The sequence below is a fragment of the Leucopleurus acutus genome (genome assembly GCF_964270905.1).
Source record: "Leucopleurus acutus genome assembly, chromosome: 5".
In the NCBI taxonomy this organism is placed as follows: Eukaryota; Metazoa; Chordata; class Mammalia; order Artiodactyla; family Delphinidae; genus Leucopleurus; species Leucopleurus acutus.
Window position 1 is genome coordinate 407,635 of NC_139147.1, and position 21,564 is coordinate 429,198.

The 21,564-nt window shown below is 60.8% G+C and overlaps 1 protein-coding gene across 1 annotated transcript in view; it reads left to right on the top strand.

Annotated features, from left to right (window-relative positions):
• The first annotated feature begins 4,211 nt into the window (after positions 1–4,211).
• Positions 4,212–21,564, top strand: part of LSS (lanosterol synthase) — a 42,513-nt gene continuing 25,160 nt past the window's right edge. The window contains exons 1-17 of the mRNA XM_082839939.1: positions 4,212–4,254; positions 4,719–4,887; positions 5,624–5,762; positions 7,808–7,916; positions 9,032–9,153; positions 10,539–10,635; positions 12,733–12,868; positions 13,148–13,256; positions 13,908–14,026; positions 15,333–15,430; positions 15,658–15,685; positions 17,324–17,380; positions 18,003–18,074; positions 18,319–18,369; positions 18,921–19,070; positions 19,476–19,572; positions 20,360–20,465. Of these exons, the coding sequence (XP_082696065.1) occupies positions 4,241–4,254; positions 4,719–4,887; positions 5,624–5,762; positions 7,808–7,916; positions 9,032–9,153; positions 10,539–10,635; positions 12,733–12,868; positions 13,148–13,256; positions 13,908–14,026; positions 15,333–15,430; positions 15,658–15,685; positions 17,324–17,380; positions 18,003–18,074; positions 18,319–18,369; positions 18,921–19,070; positions 19,476–19,572; positions 20,360–20,465 (1,673 nt within the window). The 5' untranslated portion in view covers positions 4,212–4,240. The remainder of the gene's footprint in view (positions 4,255–4,718; positions 4,888–5,623; positions 5,763–7,807; positions 7,917–9,031; positions 9,154–10,538; positions 10,636–12,732; positions 12,869–13,147; positions 13,257–13,907; positions 14,027–15,332; positions 15,431–15,657; positions 15,686–17,323; positions 17,381–18,002; positions 18,075–18,318; positions 18,370–18,920; positions 19,071–19,475; positions 19,573–20,359; positions 20,466–21,564) is intronic.

Here is a 21,564-nt window from a genome sequence, read left to right on the forward strand (position 1 = left end):
GAAGTCGTGGCGCACGGGCTTAGTTGCTCCGCGGCATGTGGGATCTTCCCGGGCCAGGGCTCGCACCCGTGTCCCTTGCATTGGCAGGTGGATTCTTAACCACTGCGCCACCAGGGAAGCCCCCCTATCTTAGAAATTTTAAAAAGAGGATTATTGTTTTGCTCATAAAAAGTCCAGTCCAGTAAAATATCAAAACTCAAATTCTGCTCCAAGCGAAACCTATTTCCTCCCTTAGCTTGACCAGAGTCAGAGTTTGAGATGTCCATGTAGGCTGGAGCCCTTATTCCCATGCTTTGTGTTTCCACAGTGGAGGGCCGTCCCTGGAGAAAAACTTCCAGCCTTTTTCCCTCTCCCAGGGAAGTGTGAACTGGTGAATTTAGGAGAACAGACAGGGTTGACCGTGCTCAGGCTCCTCTGGGTACACCTTCTGGGGTCAGTAGGCTGACAGGCATCCATCTGCTTGTTGGCACCTGGCTGCATGGTGCTTGGTGGGACAGCTCTGTGGAAGCTGCAGTTGTCCCCCTGGGCCAGAGGCTGGGAGGTCTATGTGTCTGATTTAGAGGTGGAAGTAGCTAGCCGTCTTGATCGTCCATCTAAGCCATGTCTTCCAAACTAGTTTCTTCTCTGTAGCAAGGCTGGTATTGTGACATCCAAACCTCTTATTGCTGCGTCTTCTTCATTGGTTTCTGAACTGGGATAGGGAGAGGCAAGTGTCCTTTACTGACCATCTAACAGCCTGATATTCCACTAGGGGAAGGTGTATGTGCGCTTTCATTTGCAAATCCCCCCTTGCCCCCTGGCTTGCTGGGGTTCATGGCACGGGGATAGGACTCAAGGGACGGGCCCAGAAACACTCACCTAGCTGGGGAAGCTGTGACCTGATGTCAGGGCTTCTGTGGGGAAGACGAAGAAATGGTGGGGCTGTCCGTGAGCTCCTGCAGAGCCGCCTTTGGGACCTCGGTGTCCGCAGTTTCCTCCAACTCCGCGGAGCCCCCGGCTCCTGCTGCGCACCCTGCGGTCACTTTATCCTCACCCAACTACCCCCAGCCCTTTCAGCACGTTCTCCATCTTCCTCTCGCTTCCCTTTGCAGTCCAGGCCTTCCACATTTACGTCGCCGGGACCGCGAAACTTCAGGGCTCTCTCTGAGTGGCACAAGCTCTCCCAGCGCGGCTCCCTCCCAGGGCCAGGAGGTGCTTGGCACCGCTACCTCGGAAGCCCCACGGCAGAGCCTTCGGCCTGCCTGAAGATGCACTGCCCTCTCCCGCCAGCCCCTCTCCTGCCGGCTCCCCTCTCCCGTCAGCCCCTCTCCCGCCAGCCCCTCTCCCGTCAGCCCCTCTCCCGTCAGCCCCTCTCCCGCCAGCCCCTCTCCCGTCAGCCCCTCTCCTGCCGGCTCCCCTCTCCCGCCAGCCCCTCTCCCGTCAGCCCCTCTCCCGCCAGCCCCTCTCCCGTCAGCCCCTCTCCCGTCAGCCCCTCTCCCGTCAGCCCCTCTCCTGCCGTCTCCCCTCTCCCGTCAGCCCCTCTCCCGCCAGCCCCTCTCCCGTCAGCCCCTCTCCCGTCAGCCCCTCTCCCGTCAGCCCCTCTCCTGCCGTCTCCCCTCTCCCGTCAGCCCCTCTCCCGCCAGCCCCTCTCCCGTCAGCCCCTCTCCCGCCAGCCCCTCTCCCGTCAGCCCCTCTCCCGTCAGCCCCTCTCCTGCCGGCTCCCCTCTCCCGTCAGCCCCTCTCCCGTCAGCCCCTCTCCCGCCAGCCCCTCTCCCGTCAGCCCCTCTCCCGTCAGCCCCTCTCCCGCCAGCCCCTCTCCCGTCAGCCCCTCTCCTGCCGGCTCCCCTCTCCCGCCAGCCCCTCTCCCGTCAGCCCCTCTCCCGTCAGCCCCTCTCCTGCCGGCTCCCCTCTCCCGCCAGCCCCTCTCCCGCCAGCCCCTCTCCCGTCAGCCCCTCTCCCGTCAGCCCCTCTCCCGTCAGCCCCTCTCCCGTCAGCCCCTCTCCTGCCGTCTCCCCTCTCCCGTCAGCCCCTCTCCCGCCAGCCCCTCTCCCGTCAGCCCCTCTCCCGCCAGCCCCTCTCCCGTCAGCCCCTCTCCCGTCAGCCCCTCTCCTGCCGGCTCCCCTCTCCCGTCAGCCCCTCTCCCGTCAGCCCCTCTCCTGCCGGCTCCCCTCTCCCGCCAGCCCCTCTCCCGTCAGCCCCTCTCCCGTCAGCCCCTCTCCCGTCAGCCCCTCTCCTGCCGGCTCCCCTCTCCCGCCAGCCCCTCTCCCGTCAGCCCCTCTCCCGTCAGCCCCTCTCCCGTCAGCCCCTCTCCTGCCGGCTCCCCTCTCCCGCCAGCCCCTCTCCCGCCAGCCCCTCTCCCGTCAGCCCCTCTCCCGTCAGCCCCTCTCCTGCCGGCTCCCCTCTCCCGCCAGCCCCTCTCCCGTCAGCCCCTCTCCCGTCAGCCCCTCTCCCGTCAGCCCCTCTCCTGCCGGCTCCCCTCTCCCGCCAGCCCCTCTCCCGTCAGCCCCTCTCCCGTCAGCCCCTCTCCTGCCGGCTCCCCTCTCCCGCCAGCCCCTCTCCCGCCAGCCCCTCTCCCGTCAGCCCCTCTCCCGTCAGCCCCTCTCCCGTCAGCCCCTCTCCCGTCAGCCCCTCTCCTGCCGTCTCCCCTCTCCCGTCAGCCCCTCTCCCGCCAGCCCCTCTCCCGTCAGCCCCTCTCCCGCCAGCCCCTCTCCCGTCAGCCCCTCTCCCGTCAGCCCCTCTCCTGCCGGCTCCCCTCTCCCGTCAGCCCCTCTCCCGTCAGCCCCTCTCCTGCCGGCTCCCCTCTCCCGCCAGCCCCTCTCCCGTCAGCCCCTCTCCCGTCAGCCCCTCTCCCGTCAGCCCCTCTCCTGCCGGCTCCCCTCTCCCGCCAGCCCCTCTCCCGTCAGCCCCTCTCCCGTCAGCCCCTCTCCCGTCAGCCCCTCTCCTGCCGGCTCCCCTCTCCCGTCAGCCCCTCTCCCGTCAGCCCCTCTCCTGCCGTCTCCCCTCTCCCGTCAGCCCCTCTCCCGCCAGCCCCTCTCCCGTCAGCCCCTCTCCCGCCAGCCCCTCTCCCGTCAGCCCCTCTCCCGTCAGCCCCTCTCCTGCCGGCTCCCCTCTCCCGTCAGCCCCTCTCCCGTCAGCCCCTCTCCTGCCGGCTCCCCTCTCCCGCCAGCCCCTCTCCCGTCAGCCCCTCTCCCGTCAGCCCCTCTCCCGTCAGCCCCTCTCCTGCCGGCTCCCCTCTCCCGCCAGCCCCTCTCCCGTCAGCCCCTCTCCCGTCAGCCCCTCTCCCGTCAGCCCCTCTCCTGCCGTCTCCCCTCTCCCGTCAGCCCCTCTCCCGCCAGCCCCTCTCCCGTCAGCCCCTCTCCCGCCAGCCCCTCTCCCGTCAGCCCCTCTCCCGTCAGCCCCTCTCCTGCCGGCTCCCCTCTCCCGTCAGCCCCTCTCCCGTCAGCCCCTCTCCTGCCGGCTCCCCTCTCCCGTCAGCCCCTCTCCCGTCAGCCCCTCTCCCGCCAGCCCCTCTCCTGCCGGCTCTCCTCTCCTGCCGGCTCCCCTCTCCCGCCAGCCCCTCTCCCGTCAGCCCCTCTCCTGCCGGCTCCCCTCTCCCGCCAGCCCCTCTCCCGCCAGCCCCTCTCCTGCCGGCTCCTCTCTGGTGTCATCTCCCCTCCTGTCAGTTGCCCTCCCATCAGCTCTCTCCTGTCAGTTCCTCTCAGGTGCCCGCCAGCGCCCCTTCTTCCCCCGCGCGTCGCGCCCTCCGCGGGACCTCGCGGCCATGTCTCCCCTCACTCACTCACCTACAGCCTCCGGCCTCTGGCCCTTCCTCAAGGGCACTAGCCGCTCCCCAGACCTCCTGCCTTCCGGCCTCGGGTGGGACCCTCCCCAAGTGTCATTCAGTCTCAGGCGCCCCCTGGTGGCCTCGTCCTGGCGCTTCGCCCCACGAGTCGCTCGGAGGCTGACAGACTCCGGCGGCAGGCGTGACGGGCAGTCGCGTCCCTCCCGGCCTCGCCCACTCACCAAGCCCCGCCTAACCACCCAGTCCCTCCCACTCAGCGCCCCGCCCCACGATCCGCTTCGTTCAGTGTTCTCCGGCCCCGCCCCCACCGCTCAGACCTTCGCGCTCCACCACTGAGCCGGCCGGCCACGCCCCGGACCCACCCTCACCGCTCTCTGATTGGCTGCGCGGGCATCTTCCCATCGCGTTCTCGGGTCACCAGGTTGTGGCTGGTCCGGTTGCGGGGCGCAGGCTGAGGGGAACCGGGAGCGCGCGGCGGTCATGACGGAGGGCACGTGAGTCCCCGCGCCCCTCGAGAAGGGAGGGCGCGGTCGGGGGCGCAGCGGAGGGGTCTCACTGGGTCGGGGGCGTCCAGCGAGGCTGCTGCGCCGTCCGGCCCCGCCCGCGGTCAGTGGAGACCTGCGGCACCGGCCCTGGGGCGGGGAGGGGCGGGGAGGGGCACGCTCTCCTCCGGCGGTGTCGCCCGGGGGCCTTCTGGGGCCGGGCCGAGGAGAGCCGGGTGGGGCTGGGGGTCGGGGTGGGGACCCGGACGTGGGCGGCGGTCCCTGTGGCCTGAGTCTCCTCTCCTGGAGAAATGATGGCGCGGTGTTTAGGTGCAGAAGCGCGCCAAGGGGGTTTTTATTTTGCAAGGTAAGGGAAACAGTGGTCTGCTCGCAGGTCGTTGGGGTGAAACGGGAAGTTCGTTGCGCCTCTGGCCTCTGGCCTGGCGAGCAGGTCACTGGGGCACGATCGCTTCCAGGTGTCTGCGCCGAAGAGGGGGACCCTATAAGACAGAGCCCGCCACCGACCTCAGCCGCTGGCGTCTCAGCAATGAGAGGGGGAGGCAGACGTGGGCATACTTCCAAGGAGGAGAAGACCCTGGCCGAGGGCAGTCTGGCCTGGAAGCTCACTTACTGGGCTTGGACACCGTAAGTTGATTCTGCTCGCCACGTGCAGTGTCTGGGACACCACCCGACACCCCCTGCCTCCCTTCTTGGCAGTGGGCACCAGGAGCCGGTAGGGAGCCTTAAGCAGCTAGATGTGAAGGGCATTTTTTTCTCTGGTAAAACAGAAGGGATGTGTACTGTGCCCCTGTGTCTCGTGTCGCCAAAGCTGTTTCCTACCGGAGTTAATCGAGGTAAAGATGGAGCATGAAGTGAATGGGCTCCTTTGCTTCAATCCCTTTATCACTAAGCTGTGGGTAAGAAACTGCTCTAACTTCGTTTTTGTTCAGAAAAAGAAGTTTCTGATCTAGTGAATTTCATAAGAGAAATTCAGTTAGTTAGAGAGTATGACACAGAAATGGGGTCTCCCTGTCACTGTGCCATCCCGTGGCCCCTGCCCGAGGGAGGCCTGAGTTCCAGGTCTGGGTGGGCATCAGTGCCCCGCCCCACACACTTGGGCACCTGCTTTATTCAAGATGTCTTGGAGAAGTTGTGAAGAAATTTGCAAATGTGTGACTGGAACGCAGAACCATGAGGATGTGGAACCATTCATTTGCTAAGATTGGCAATACCATCATCAGAGTTTTAGGCCTTTTCTTGAAACAGCTGAAACTTTCAAAGCAATTCAGGTTTGTTACTTTGACTTGGTCTCTAAGTGCCAAGGCCTCCTCTGGCCTAGCTGCAGACCACTTAGCTCTCCACTCCTTTTTCTTCTTTGCAGAGGAGTTACTTTAAGGACTTGCCGAAAGCCCACACAGCCCGTGAGGGGGCTCTCAATGGGATGACGTTCTACGCTGCACTGCAGGCTGAGGATGGCCACTGGGCGGGTGATTACGGTGGCCCGCTCTTCCTCCTGCCAGGTAGGAAGGTGCTGTTGTGGCCTGTGGGCGGGGCCACCCTGGGGCATCCTTGGCGTCTTGGCTTGATCTGGTTCAGGCCTTTGGTGAACGTGTGAGGTGTGAATGCGTGAACAGGTGAAAAACTGGGAGCTCACATAGAAAAGAGCTGGGGAGGTTGCCCTGTGCCTGAGTTGTCCTGCTGTCGTTGCCGGGGGATGGGAGCGAAGGCCCAGCTAGCTAGCGTTCTGAAAAAGGAAGCAGGGGGTGCTTTGGGGGCCAGGGGAGGCTCTTGAGTCCCAGTGCAGAGCAGGGGCATCAGTGGGGGGCCTAGCCTATGCCAAGGTGCAGAGGTGGGCAGGAATCTTTTCAGTCCTGTGTAGGCAGCTTGTGTGTGTGAACTCACCTGAAGTGCTGGCCAGGAGAGCTCAGATGGGACCTGTAGGTGCAGGTTGGTGAGTTGTAGGAGGACTGCAGTTGGAGCCCTTGGGTACTGAACTGGTTTGGCTAGACAAGTCTGTTTTGCATCCTGGGAATGTTTCTCTAAAGAAATGCTCAGCTTTGTAATCCGGAAAATTCCCTGCATTTATGCAGAAGGACCTTTTCCTTTAGTGGCAGTAGCACTGGGAGTCCATCAAGCTCCCATCTCTGCTTTGACTCCAAGCCCTGCTGCCTCCTGGACTGTACAGCTTTGTATCTTCCTGACTAGGGACCCAGGGGCCTGATCCTTGGGGACAAGTCTTTGGGCTTCCTTCCCTTGGTCTGACCTGGAGCCTGTTGAGACTTTCCCCAAGGATCTTCATGGGGAAGCAGTGACTGCACGGGCTTGCTCTGACCCTGGGCAAGGTGACAGGACTTCACCATGCCTTGGCTGACTCATCTGTGATGTGGGGATGATGGGAATTGGGTTTGGTCCCACGTGCCTGGCACCAGGCGCTCAGTGGGTGATTGGTCATGGGGACACTGCATTGGTCTGTGCCTGCTGCTGTAGCTCTGGGCTCAGCCTGCTGCCCCACCGCCCCTGCAGGCCGTGGGTTGGGGCTTCCCTCTCTCCCTCTGGGCTCTGGACAGACCATCTCTCCCGGGTGGACACTGGCCTGTTTGGGGTGCCGTCTCAGGGCTCTCCCATGGCTGGCTGAAGTTTGACCTGTCTTTTCCTGCTTTCATTTGGCAAATGCTCATGGAGGTCATGACTCTGTGCGGCCCGTGCGGCACTGAGCATCACTGTGGTGATCACTGACTCTGGGGTTGGGCCTCCTGGGCTCCAGCCCCAGCCCCACCACTTAGGGGCTGTGCCTCAGTTTCTTCGCCTGTAAAATGGGGAAGACCTGCTCTGCTTCCTGCGTGTGTGTTTCCCTGTCTTGACAGCATCATACCTGTTATGAAAGGAGTTGGGCTTATTTCTGTGAACCTCTGTGCTGTCTCCATATCTATCTGCCTTTCCAGAGTGTGCCTGTGTGGGTGTGGCTACTGGGGCTTCTCATGCCTCTGGCCGTAGTTGGGCATCCATTCCATGACACGTTGTTGCTGGGGCCTACCTGAGACCCCGTGTGCTTGGTGCCGTGGGCACATGGCTGATGGAGCCTAGGCCAGGGGTAGGGTGGAGGGGCGGGGGGTAGCCTGTGAACACCATGCTCAGGAGGGCTAGGCTGGGAACAGAAGGTTCTTTGTGGGTAACATTTATTGTTGTCCATCTTGCAAAGTGATGTGTGCTATTAAAATTAATAAAACAGGAAAACGTAAATGTAAGCGAGTAAACTACCCCATCCAGGGATGACCTGTTTAGTGTTTCTTTCCCGTAGGCACGTCAGTAGTGTGGGACCTTGGGAGTGGCTGGGTGGGCTCTGCACGCCCCATGTGATATGTGTCACGTGTGCTGTTGCTGCTGCGCCTGGGGCCCCAGTTCTAAAGTCCCTGATGGGGCCGGGAATAATAGCCTTCCCAGGCTTGTTTCCACAGGAAGGAGACCCTAGCGGACAGGTGCCTGTTACCTGGGGTTCTCAGGAGGAATGGGGCCTGGGCTTAGCAGTGCTGAGTGCCTGCTGAGGAGTATGTTTTCCGCCGCACAGGCCTCCTGATCACGTGCTACGTGGCGCACATTCCTCTGCCGGCTGGATACAGAGAAGAGATTACACGGTACCTGCGGTCGGTGCAGCTTCCTGATGGCGGCTGGGGCCTGTGAGTCTGCCCAACCCTGCGTCGCTGCGTGTGTACGCATGCACGTGCACCCCTGTTCTTATGTGGGAGATGCACCTGTCAAGGGTGGGGTGACTGTAGCTCTGGCCCCGGGTGGGCAGGGAGAGCCTGTCAGAAGGGAAATGGGCTGGAGGCTACATGCAGGCTGGGTCCGGGTTTCCCTGGGGCTCTCAGAATGGGCCTGTTCACTTTCCGGGCCTCGGTTTTGCAGCTCGTGTTGTAATGAGTTTCATGACTGATTGAGAGACTCCTGAGACCCATATAGCACAGTGAAGACCATTTGCTGTCATCACTAAGGCAGAAGAAAATTGTCCTTGATCCTGGGATGGCAGCAGGGAGAGGCAGGCCGGGCAGTTCTCCCCATGTTTCAGCCTGCCTTTCTGTGGTGTCGCTCGCTCTGGGAGCACGGCCCTGTCCCAAGGTGGTCAACTGCCTGCCCACCTGGCTGTGGGGCCCTGGTGCTTCTTGTCCTGCAACCAGGACGTGGGCCCCTCCTGGGCTGGCGAACTCCACACCACCAGCCTTCCTTACAGAATCCTAGGAGGACAGCTCAGCTCTGCTTGCCTCCTGGATGGGGTCGTGGGCATCTCGAGCTTCAGATCCCAGCTCTTTGCCGTCTGGGTTCTGGGACAGACTTGAGGTCTCACCAGTGCCTGCGCCTGCCCTGGCATGCTGCCTCTGGAGCTTGCTCCGTGGGCCGTAGTGATGTAGGGTCTGCTGATGGGCCACTGCCTGGGGTCATGTTGATGCAGCCATGGGAGGTAAACGGACAGGGCCGGGCAGGTCCTGGAGGGAAGTTTTGCTGTGCTCTGCAGCATGCGGGATCTTAGTTCCCCCACTAGGGATCGAACTTGCGCCCCCTGCATTGGGAGAACGGAGTCTTAGCCGCGGGACCACCGGGAAAGTCTTGAGGGCAGTTTTGGAACTGCTCAGGTGTCATGGAGGTGCAGGAGCTCCTCCTGGAGAGTGGCTCTTCTGGATGCTTCTCGTGTTGTTATGTCATTCTTGATTTGCTGAGGAAATTTAACGGAAGCGTTGCTTAATTTCTTACGAGTAATGGAAGACGTCATTTTCTCACCTGTCTCCTGCTTCTGTAGGCATATTGAGGATAAGTCCACGGTGTTTGGGACTGCGCTCAACTATGTGTCTTTGAGAATTCTGGGTGTGGGGCCTGACGATCCTGACCTGGTGCGAGCCCGGAATATTCTTCACAAGAAAGGTACACCCTGCATAGCACGTGCTACGTAATAAAGAGCTCACGTTACCTCAGCATAATGAGTGCTCGAAAATGGGAACTAGAAAGGTGCACCTGCACTTCACATACAGCAAAACACATGAGCCAGGAAGGTGTCAAAGCAGAACAGGAGGAAGCTGTCTAACCTTGCCAGTAAATTTTTAAAACACAAATAAAGGTCGCCATATAATTCTGTTTGTTTCACAAATGGGCAAAAGGACTCACGAACAACGTGCTCGTGCGTTGCTTGTGGGAGTTCTCCTTCCCGGGGGCAGCCTGGCCACACGAGAGTGGTGGGAGCTGGTGGGGCTCTGCCTGCACCCTCCGCCCTCGCTCTCCTGTGTGTCCTATAGGGCTCCTGGGGTGACTCCCTCCCCTCGGCCTGGGGATGCCCTTCTTCTCCTGCTGCCTCGAGAACGTTCACTGCTCCTCTGCAGAGCCCGGAGCGTCTCACCCGCCTGCCCTCCCCTCACGGACATTCCTCAGTCTGCTCGCCCCCCCCTGCTCTGTGCTCGCACACAGGGGCTTCCCATCAGCACCTCGAAGCCCCTGCTTCAGGGCTCCGCATGTGCCGCTTCGTCTGCCTGGGATGTCCCACCTTCCAGCCAGCCCCGCTGCCTCGGGGGTTCCTTCTCACGCTTCGCCTGGCACCTTGCATGTCACTTCCTGACCTGCCACGTTGGGTGACGCCTCCTGCTGCACTTTCTCACGAGCCTGCATTCTTCACACGTGTGTTGCTCTTGTAACGAATCCATCGTCAGCTTCTGGGCTCACTAGTGTGAGGTCCGAAGGCTGATTTCTGGTTCCTTGTCTGGGAAGGAATGTCTTCAGGCCATGCTTCCCTAGTAGCTTTGTGGGTTCTTTGCCTTCTGCACACCTGGGTTTGGGGTGAGACCTCCTTGTGAATCGTGTCCAGGATGGTTTTTCTGTGCTTGGGACCAGTGCTGCTGGGGGTGGCTCCAATACGGGGCCACAAGCATCCCCACAGCCACAGTCCAGATCCGTCTGCTGCGTGGGTACAGTGCTGCGCAGGACAGCCAGGTGGACTCAGGAGGGAGAAGGCCGAGCGTGCACAGTCAACTCCCTCATCACCTCCAGGCCCGTGTGGACAGGGGCTGCCGTGTGCGCCTGGGCCTCTCACCTTCCCAGCTTCTACTTCCTGGGGGCAGGGGCCAGATAGGCTTGTTCTGGGGAAGACGTTGGTCCCACCCAGCAGCCCTGGTGTTGGGTGGTCCCAAGTGGTTCTGGAGCCTGCGTCTTACCACAGGGAGAGGATCCTTAGCAGGCCTGCCTTTTGAAGGGGACCCGATTCCTGAGGGTCTCGTGTTCACAGTCAGAGGCAGGTGATGGGGCCTGTTCTCTCCCCACAGGTGGTGCTGTGTTCATCCCCTCCTGGGGGAAGTTCTGGTTGGCTGTCCTGAACGTGTACAGCTGGGAAGGCCTCAACACTCTGTTCCCAGAAATGTGGTACGCTTCCCCATCTACGGTCACCACTCTCTTCGCGAGTAGAGTGGTGCCACCCTGGGTCACTTGCTGCCTGTTAGTCGGATGAGGGGCTGTCCGTTCAGTGGAGTTGGGTGGCGTTAGGCTCCTGGCAGAGCCCCTGCTTGGCTGAGTCCTACAGACGATAGGAGAGGGTTCCCGCTTGGGCAGGAGGGAGGGAGGTGCAGGGGCGTTGGGCCATGTGGCAGGTGGGTGGGGTCCCGCCTCGCTGGTTACAGAACCTCTGGTGTGGGGCGTGACGCGCTGCCTTTGTTGCATAGATGCCTGTGACTGTCTTGTTATGGACATTTTGAGCATCTATAGAAATAAAGGAAAGGAGGTGACAGCCCATGCAGGCCTCCCCAGCCCAGTGTTGGGTGTGCCGTGCTGACTGTCCCCCTTGTCTTTTTTGTTGGTGAATGTTAAAGTTGATCCCAGACATTCTGTTTCCCCTGCGAACTCTTCAGTGTGTGTGTGTTTTTTTTTTTTGTACGCGGGCCTCTCACTGTTGTGGCCTCTCCCGTTGTGGAGCACAGGCTCCAGACATGCAGGCTCAGAGGCCATGGCTCACGGGCCCAGCCGCTCTGCGGCATGTGGGATCTTCCCGGACCAGGGCACGAACCCGTGTCCCCTGCATCGGCAGGCGGACTCTCAACCACTGCGCCACCAGGGAAGCCCTCAGTGTGTTTTTTAAAGATAAGAATTTTCTTCTAACAGAACTACAATAGTGCTTAAAAACTCAGCAAAATCAACATTAATTCCATATTGTGTGATACTTATAAGCCAGAGATTTTAAACATTTTGTGAATATCTAATGAAGTCTCTGGACATGTGTCCCGAATACATTCATATACACATAAGTACCCCAATATCACCTTCAGGAGGTGAGGTCCCTGGAGCAGGGAGCTGTCAGGGAGGTTGGGGGGCCCTTGCGCTAGGGGACTTCGGTAGAGGAGAGGTGCGAGGTGAAGGGGCCGATCAGGAGATGACAGCAGGGGCCTGATGAAAGGGCCGACGGCCCAGCCTCCACCGGGGCAGACCTGCCCAAGGCTGGCCACTCTGGAAGGGGCAGGAAGTGGTCTGGGGCCATTCCAGCGTTCCTCACCGGTGGGCCTGCTGGCTGGACCTCGGACCTACCCGCTGTGTAAGGAGCCGCAGAGGAAGGCACTGAGCAGGCGCTGGGAGGGGTGTGGTGTCAGAGGCGGGTGTGGGGGACTGCGTTGGCTGCATCCCCACGCCGCAGGGCCCAGGCCATGGTTGCCGGGCCTCTCGGTAACTAGGGCACTGCTAGTCTTGGCGGAAGTTGTTTTGGAGGGCATAGGTTAGAGTGTAAAGGGCAGGTGTGCAGGATGAAGGACCAGAGACCCTGAACCGCTTCAGCTGCAGGAAAGCTGGAAACGTTACCCAAAGTGTAGCAAACGCCCTTTAAAGTGAGTGGAGGAGCCCTCGAGAGTGAGACCAGGTGTGGTGGGGCTGAGGACACCTGTCCAACCCTTACGCCTGGGAGCAGGGGAGGCGGGCTCACCTCCCCATGACCTCCACGTGGCCTCCCCTCTCACTCGTGGATGGAGGCTGAAAGGGGCGGGTGGAGAAAACAGCCCAGGCGCGCCCCTACCTGGGAGGCTGGCAGAGCTGTGCTCACGTCAGGCTGCGTATCTGGGTGAAGCACAGCAGAGGTAACGATCAAAGACACAGGCCTTGAGAAGATGTGGCAGTCCTGAAGATTTTTAGGTGAACTTTTTATTTAGGAATAGTTTTCAATTTCCAGAAAAGTTGCAGAGATAGTCCAGAGCGTTTCTGTAGACCCCTCTCTCAGTATCTCCGTGATTAACGTTTTTGTTACTGTGGCACGTTTGTCACAACTGGGAACCCACAGGCAGTCCTCACTGTTTAGGAGCCAAGTCTCCTGGCTTTAGGAGGCACCTGGTGAGCCAGGAGAAGTTGTCGGCTTCTGTGGGCTGCGCCCCTCAGGAGCACGGCTGTGCCCACTTGGGCCGGAGACAGCCGTCCACCCCGTGTTCAGGCTTGAAAGGGCCCCGGGCTGCAGTGGTGGGGGGCCCTGCTGACACTCTGTCCCGCCAGGCTGTTTCCTGAATGGATGCCCGCGCATCCCTCCACCATCTGGTGCCACTGCCGGCAGGTGTACCTGCCCATGGCCTACTGCTATGGTATCCGGCTGAGCGCTGAGGAGGACCCGCTGGTCCAGAGCCTCCGCCAGGTGAGCCTGACCACATATGCCCGCTCTCGGGGGGCCCCACGGAGCTGAGAGCCCCACAGAGTGGAGCGTCCGCCTCCTGGCCCTAAATGATTGCCTGGGGGCTTGTGCAGTGGGATGGGCTGCAGGGCACCTGTGAGCAAAGGCCAGGCCCCAGTGTGTCCCTGGGGAGCAGCCCTGACATGGGGCTTGGGGAGCAGGGTGCTCATCGGGGCCTGCCCTCGGGAGGGCAGGCAGCAGAGGGGACGGGCAGGTCTGGGGCTGAGGCGCTGCCGCCCTCAGGAGCTCTACGTGGAGGACTACGGCCGCATCGACTGGCCGGCGCACAGGGACAGCGTGGCCCCCGATGAGCTGTACACGCCGCACAGTTGGCTGCTCCACGTGGTATATGGTGGGTGCCCCCAGGGGCTGGCTGGGCCCCCCGGGGGTCGGTCGACACCTATAGTGACAGGGAACGCGTAGGGACACGGCCCTACGATGAGTCCTGGCGTTGGGGTCTTGTGGGGACAAGGGGGCCGGCATGCACACCTCGTGTCCAGCAGACCCACCTGGGGCTCGGGCTCCTGGACAGAGGATTCGGAGCCCAGGGCCTTGAGGGGCCGGTAGTTCCTCCTCAGTGGGATAGAAGGGGCGGGACCCCACGAGGCCAGTCCAAGCCCATCTCCCGTGGGTCCTCCTGGCTGCTCAGAGCCGAGTGGCCTCCCCTTGGAGCCTGGCGGGTGCTGTGTGAGCAGGCGGCCACGTTCCCCCTCATTCATTCGTTCGTTCCCTCACTGGTCCTGCAGACGGGCCCTGGGGTGGGAGCCGGGACCCGCCCTGTCGGCACTGGGAGGCAACATGCTCTGCACGGCTGCGGGGACTGCAGGGCAGCACCAGGATGCCAGGGAGGGGGCTGCACCAGCAGGCAAGGAGAGTGGGTGAGGGGGTGACAAGGGGGGGCCCAGAGACTGGCCGCCGTGGGCCGACCGCCCTGGGGGGTCTGTGCTGGGGCTGGGACTCCTCTCCGTGTCTGGTGCCTGTTGACGCCCCCCCTCCCTCGCAGCGATCCTCAACCTGTACGAGCGCCACCACAGCGCCGGCCTGCGGCAGCGGGCCATCCAGAAGCTGTACGAGCACATCGCAGCCGACGACCGCTTCACCAAGTACCTCAGCATCGGCCCGGTCAGCGCCCCTCGCCCACTGGCTGTCTGGGCCTGGGGTGGGCGAGGACTGGGGGCGGGTTGCCCAGAGGCCTGTGTCTATGGAGCTGGGAGTGGGGGTCTCCCTGGAGGTGAGGTCTCCCACTGGAGGCTGTCACACCTTTACGTGGGACCTGGGCCTCTGATACCCCAGGACCCCTGTGCTTGGCCCGCCCTCCCGTCCCACCACCTGGTGTGTCTGGAGCACTGCTTCTTGAGGCCGCCTCCTGAGGTCTCTCTGGCCGGTGGGGTGGGCTGCTTTTCCTCCCCCAGTCCTCTCCCCTTCCCCAACCCTAATAACCCACCATTTGCCTTTCTCCTATGGGATTTGCAGGACCAGGGTGCTTGCGTTCCACTCCTGATTGCTGTTGAGGCTGGTGACTCGAGACGTGCTTCTCAGAGCCTCTGGGCTCCTGACTCTGCTCTGCCCCGTGGGGCTGTGAGCCCGGGTGGCCAGTGCAGGGTCGGGAGGCTGCCCCGCAGCCTTAGGGCACTGGGTGCAGGAGGCAGCGCTGCGCTGTAGCGAGCCTCGGGCGGCTGTGACCGTGGCCGCCGTGCTGGGTCAGCCCACGGCTTCTCTGTGGGAGCCCAGTGGGCGCAGTGTCCATGAGCCCCACGCGTGACCCTGCTCCCAGGTGTTTTCGAGGCCGGGTGGTACCCGGGGGACGTCAACTGCCACCGCCCCACCGAGGGGCCAGTTGTTTCCCTTTCAGCGCCAGGGGATTCTGCGTGGGCTCTGACCTAAGGCTGCGTAAAGCAAGTTAGAAACGCACTGTAATTGGACCTTGGCCTAGGAGGTCCTGGGGTGGGAGAGCTGGGCCTCTAGAACATCTGCTCTGAGCAGTCAGGCCCTGCGCCTCTGGTCTCACCTCCGAGTCGCTCCGTCTCTCTTGTGGCCCTCAGCCCTAACCTCCATCCCCTGAGTTATCTCAGGCAGCTCAGGACACACCACAACCCATGTACCCACTCAGGGGTCCCTGCCTTGCCCGTCACCCTCGTGGCGGTTCTTCTTACCAGCTGGCTGGGCTCCCGTCACCTCTACAGGTCACCCTGTCTTTTCCCTGCTGCTGTCCCCCTCCCTCCTTGGCACACGTGCCTTGGCCCATTCCCACCTCTCCCAGGGCAGGGCTGCAGCCTGGTAGCAGTGAGTGCTTGGGAAAGTGGTTAGAACAGAAGGCCTGGCCTGCAGCAAGGCCGTGCTGGGGCCTCGGTGGGGTAGGTCTGCGGCCCTCAAGCCCGGGAACCCCGGCAGGTGTGGAGCAGAGCCCTGACAGGGCCGTCTCCTCCAGATCTCGAAAACCATCAACATGCTTGCGTGCTGGCACAGGGAAGGGCCGGCCTCCTCTGCCTTCCAGGAGCACTTGTCCAGGATTCCCGATTACCTCTGGTGAGTGTGGCGGTGAGGGCCTGAAGACCAGCGTGTCCCATGCAGGGAACTCTGTGTTTGAGGGAGGCCTGTTCCCCTGGTGGGCCCTCCACACAGCTGGGTGGGGGGGTGGGAGCTGTCCTCACGTGTCCCCTGCTGCGTGGGCGCATTGCTTTTGGGACACGGGCTCTGGGCCCCTGACTTCCGGCTCTGCCCTTGCTCCCTGACATGGACTCTTCTCCTCGCAGGCTGGGCCTCGACGGCATGAAAGTGCAGGTAAGGGCTGTAGGGCCACAGCTGCTTGCTTCCTTGCAACCGTTCCTGCCTTTCGGGTTTGTTAAGATCCCAAGTCACTCCTCCCGATGTGTTCTGTCAGCGTGTGGTAAGTGGCTGCAGGTCCCCCTTGTCCCGCATCTGAGGGGCACCGCCGGGCACCTCCTGGGTGTGTGCTGTTAGGCAGGGATGCTAACAGGCCCTGGGGGGTGGTGGGAGAGCTGAGGGCCTGCAGCCACACCACGGGAGCAGTCTGTACACCAGAGTCATTCAGAGCTGCAGCTCGGGGGGGACGAGGGCCATGGTGGTTCTCAGACGCCAGCCCAGCTGCTGCTGGACAGCTGATGATCTCACAGCTCGCATGCTGGGTCTGGTTAGCGGGGTCAGGACAGCAGCAGGATGCGGTCAGAGTAGAACCCGTGCCCTCTGCTGCCCCGTGAGCTGAGCATCCCAGAGGTACCACCTTCAGAGTCCTGAGACACACTCCTGTGGCCCCTCTCCGCGTACACTGCACCTCTGTTTTGTACCGTTTGCTGGTTTCCAGTGTCTGGGTGTTGTAGATGCTGTTCCCCCAGCTTACGTCCTGTGCGTGTCCCTGGGGGTGGGGCTCCTGGGTCACTGGGCAGCCTGGGCTGACCTGGTCCTGTCCCGGCTGCAGGGACCCTGGGGTCAGCGAGCCGGGAGCTTTTGTCTCCTGTCACTCAGTGTGCAAATGTGGCACCTCCAGCAATGTCCTTGGGTCACACTGACCTCTGGGCCCTTTGGGACGAGTGCACGTGGGCCCAGCCCCGCCCAGCGCAGACCACCCCCCCAGGTGCCCTTGCCAGGTGCACTTGAGCCCCACTTCCAGCTCCCTGGCCCCCACGCTGCCAGTCTTGTGTGAAAATATTCCTGAAACACGTGAAGTAGAGGAGGGTGACGAGCCCTCATGTGGCTCCCCACCCGCTTTGACACCTCCAGCCCTGGAGCTTACGAGGGCTTCTGGTCCTGACAAAACTGCCGTGCCGTCCGCACTGTGTTCACGGCAGCCCCCGGTGGGGTTCTGCTGTGTGTTCATTGGTATCAGGATCCAATCCGGGAGGCTGATCCTTGCTGTTGCCTTTGTCCTACAGTCTCCTGGTGCCCTTCTCTCCTGGGTCATTTGTCCCTAGCATGTCTACCTTCTGCCTGCTCTGCACCCCAGATTTTCTGCAAACTGGCAGTTCGGCCTGAGGCTTGATCCGGTTCAGGTCTTTTTGGCCAGGCGCTGTGTGTGTTCTTCCCACACGTTGTCCTGCCAGGCTGCAGTGTCTCGTGTCCCTTAGTGCCACCGATTTGTCTGGGCTCCGTGCCAGTGGGCAAGCAGTGGAGGCCATGGCGGTGGTCTTCCAAATCCTGGAAGTGCTCTGAGGAGCTCTGTCCTGGCTGGTGGCCTGGCTGCCTGACCCACGTCTCCTTGCAGGACCAGTCCCTCTCAGGGCCTCGTGGGCTTTAGGGGTACAGAGCCCAGAGCCTGGGGTGAGGAGTCGGCTGGACTCCTACCTCTCTGTAGGAGCTGGTGGATGCCCCTGCACCTTCCTTGGCCCTCTAGGCACCCATCAGATCTGGGAAGTTGGGGTGGGGGTGGGAGGTGGCTGCTGTAGGGCTGTCCTCTTTGCACAGGGTACCAATGGCTCGCAGATCTGGGACACCGCGTTCGCCATCCAGGCTCTGCTGGAGGTATGTGGCTCTGTCCCTCATTCTCCAGCCTCCACCTGCTCTTCCTGTATGTCCACCCCTGCATCCAGCCGGACACGGCACCTGCCGGCCCTGACCCTTCGCTTACCTGGGCTCCGAGACAGTGGTCTTGCTGGCAGCTCTGGGTGTGGGGCTGGCTTGAAGTCTTCGGGGGCAAGGAGCCCTGTGAGGGCTGTTCCCGAGGTGACGAGGTGGTGGGGTCCTCGTAAGGGGGAGCAGGCTCCAGGCTCTTCTCAGTGCTCCGATTGCTCGCTACGGATGCTTCTGAGCACGTACTAGAGAGAAACAGGAGCGTGTCTTTATGCTGGTGGGAATGAGGTTGGCAGGATTTGGGGGGGAGTCTGGGCCACGTGGGGGCCTGCCTTAGATGGGCAGGGGCCCTGTGGGCACAGGCTGGGGCTGGGGCCAGGGTGGTGTGGACCATCTCTTCTGCTGTCGCTCCACCATGTCTTTCTGACTTGGCGGCAGAAACCCGAGAGCCCCGAGACTTGGGTGGGTTTGCTCCTGGTTCCCAGTGTTGGCCGGGTATCGCCAGGGTCGTCCAGGGACCAGCCACGCGCGCAGGCATGTGCCGGCTAGTGGCTCACCCCCTCCTCTTTCCCAGGCGGGTGCACAACACAGGCCAGAGTTTTCGTCCTGCCTGCAGAAGGCTCATGAGTATCTCCGGGTCTCGCAGGTGAGACCAGGCCTGGTCCGTGCCTCGCACAGGCAGGGTGCCCCTCCAGCCCAGGGCGTGCCCTGATTGTGGGTGGGGGCAGTGGGCCACGTGGGTGCTACCTGGAGGGTTCCCACTGGCACTGGTGACCATGAGGGCGGGGGCACTGGGTCCCTGCATGTCCTGCTGTGCTGGCCCCTCCCTGCCCAGTGTCCGTGTACTATGGTGGTGACGTGTTCCCTCCTGCCCCTCGGATTCTCACCAGGTCCCAGACAACCTCCCCGACTACCAGAAGTACTACCGCCAGATGAGCAAGGTACCGCGGCCAACCCCACCCGCCTCAGTTAGCCGGGCTTTGCCCTCGAGGAGGGCTCTCTCCTCGGCTTCCTGTTCTGATAGATGCACAGTGCGGGGTTCCACTGATGTACCCAAGATATTCCTGACTGAAGAGTTGTGCATAAATGCAGTAGCTGAGCTCTGTGGGCTTCACCCCACCATGTCACACACTGTGTGCACTTAGCAGCACCTGCAGACATTAAATAAGCTGTCAGAACATGAATGGCAGTGATGAGGGGAGGAGTGGGGAGGGCAGTTCTTACAGCACGTGGGGGCATGGGCATGGCCATGGCTGCGTTCTCACAGCGGGTTGCTTGTGCCCGTCCCACAGTAGAGCCTGAAGGCGGTGACGGGCAGAGGCTGCAGTCCTTGTGCTGGAAGTTGGAGGCCGTCCACGTGTGTGTGGCTTGGGGCTGTGGCTGTACCTCCGCTGTGGATGGGCCTTGGCTCTGTGCAGGCGTGCGAGGTGCCATGGCCTGGGGTGGCCAGGTGTGGGCTTGGCCTCCACCCTTACAGCCCCACACTTTCCAGGGCGGCTTCTCCTTCAGCACACTGGACTGTGGCTGGATTGTTGCCGACTGCACAGCTGAGGCCTTGAAGTCCCTCCTTCTCCTGCAGGAAAAGTGTCCCTTTGTCACCAAGCATGTCCCACGAGAGCGGCTCTTCGATGCTGTTGCTGTGGTGAGGCTGCTGGGTGTGGGGCTCTGGTCACACGGCTGAGGGCACTGCGCACGTGGAGTCTTGGCCACCCCACCACAGACCCTCTTAGCACACCCAAGTTTTTTCCAATTTTTACGGTGGAGATCACATAATTTGGTGGCGCACGTGTGCTTTATAAGTGGTAAGCATGCATGTGCCTGGGAGTGGTCCCGGGTGGTCACGGAGTACCCGGTTGATAAAGGTTGCAGCCCACTGTTCTGGGCGCCTGAGGGTCCTGGTTTAACATGAAAACCGGCTCCCTGTTTCCCATCCCTGCTCCTTGGTTCCTAGCCTTGGGGTGTTTCTAGAAAGCTGTGCCACAGCCTGTGGGCCCTTGCACGTGCTCAGCGCATGGGTGAATTCTCAGGATGTTCCCTCTGGTTTTAGTTGCTGAGCATGAGAAACCCTGATGGAGGGTTTGCCACCTACGAGACCAAGCGTGGGGGACACCTTCTGGAGCTTCTGAACCCCTCAGAGATCTTCGGTGAGTGGTCGGCCAGTTACGTGGCCACAGACTCAGGGGCCCTGCATGCCTGAGGTTGGCCCTCTCGCCAGAGCCTGGAGCTCTTTCCCCTGGCGGGGGGCAGTACCAACAAACGTTCTGGCAGATGCGGGCGGATGCTCTAAGGAGCCCCCAGGCACCAGAGTGTTCCGTGCTTCTCGACTTTCCAGGGTGCGGTGACCCTGGTTGTGGGTAGAAAAGCTGCAGTCTGCCTCTCGGAGGTGGGTGGGATTCACACCAGCTCTCTGGCCCAAGCCTGGGCCGGCTCCTGCTCTGTCTTCCGTGGAGGCCGGCCTGTCTCCTGAATGCTCCTCACGGAGCCCACAGCTCCTCACAGGGAGGTGACAGTGGGGACCCGCTTGCCTGTGTCCTCCTGCTGCATCTGCGTGCGCCCCTGTACCCTCCTCCGGGTCTGCTTTTGTCGGGCTCCTGTAACTGGCAGATGTGCTCCTGTGGAGGCCTTCTCAGGGTGGGCTGCAGCTCTGCTGTGTGCGCTTCCCTGTTACCCTCCCACTGGCCTGGCTGTCCTGCAGCACAGATGGGCCTCCAGGTCACCTGTGTAGGTGCCTCCCTCCCACCTGGTGGCCACGTCACCGGGCTGCTCGCTGGTGGTGCTTCCTCCGTGCCTTTGGAGGATGGTCAGGCTCGTGATGTGTTGTACAGGCTCTGCATGTTACGGCGTTCTCCTGTGTCACGGTTTGGCCTGAATTGCCGAATTGGGCAGCTGAGGTAAAGTTCACATTTCTCAAGCCTTCCTTTTCTTTCCCAGGGGACATCATGATTGACTACACATATGTGGAGTGCACCTCGGCTGTGATGCAGGCGCTGAAGCATTTCCACAAGCAGTTCCCAGACCACAGGGCCGGAGAGATCAGGTAAGGGCGGCCTTGGCACAGGGATGCTCAGTCACACAGCGTGGGTACCATTAGCTTGGGGCCAAGAAATCAGACAACCTTGATGTCATTGAGGGCAAGCCATTTGCTCACTTGGGGTGCTCAGGCTGGGGGCCCATCTCAGGCAGGGGGCCCATCTCAGGCAGGGGGCTCTGGAATAAAACTCATTTAAAAATGGAAGGGGTCTCAGATGCTCCTGAATCCTGCTGTAGGCCTGAAGTATATCAAATGTGTGCACTGGGGGTCAGAGTAGCACAGTTATAACACAAAAATGAGTTATTTTTTTGCATCTTCTTAGTAACATTGAAAGAAGACACATAAAGGTGTGTACCTAGGAGATACTGTGGGTTCAATTCCAGCCACTGCAAATGTCACAGTAATGTGAGTCACGTGAATTTTTGGTTTCCCAGGGCATACGAAAATTACGTTTACACTATATAGTCGTCTGTAAAGTGTTCAATAGCGTTATGTCTAAGAAAACGATGTATGTATCTTAATTAAAAATATTTTATTGCTAAAAATATTAACCATTATCTGAGCCTTCAGCAAGTCAAATTCTTTTTGTGATAGTAACATCAAAGATTACTGATCACAGATCACCATAATAGATATAATAATAATAAAAAAGTTTGAAATATTGTGAGAATTACCAAAATGTGATAGAGACATGAAGTGAGCAAATGCTGTTGGAACAATGGCACTGATAGCCTTGCTCGATGCAGGGTTGCCAAAAACCTTCAGTTTGTAAAAAACACAGTGTCTGCGAAGTGCAGTAAAGCAAAGCACAATAAAATGAGGTATGCCTGTACCCCCAGCTCCACTTGTGCCCAAATAATGGTAGTTTTTAAATAAACCTTTCCTGTTGAAGTCTGGCACATGTTTAGAGAAGTACACAAACCATACATATAGCCCTTGGATTAATTATGAAGTGGACACACCCATGTGACCACGTCGGGCAAACACATTACCAGAAGCTCCCCGCCTGGTTCTCTTCTGCCCACTGTGATCCCAACGCGGAAGCCCACGTCTCTCTCTCCCCACTGTCGAATGCAGACGCCATGCTTTGTTTATGCCTGTGCTT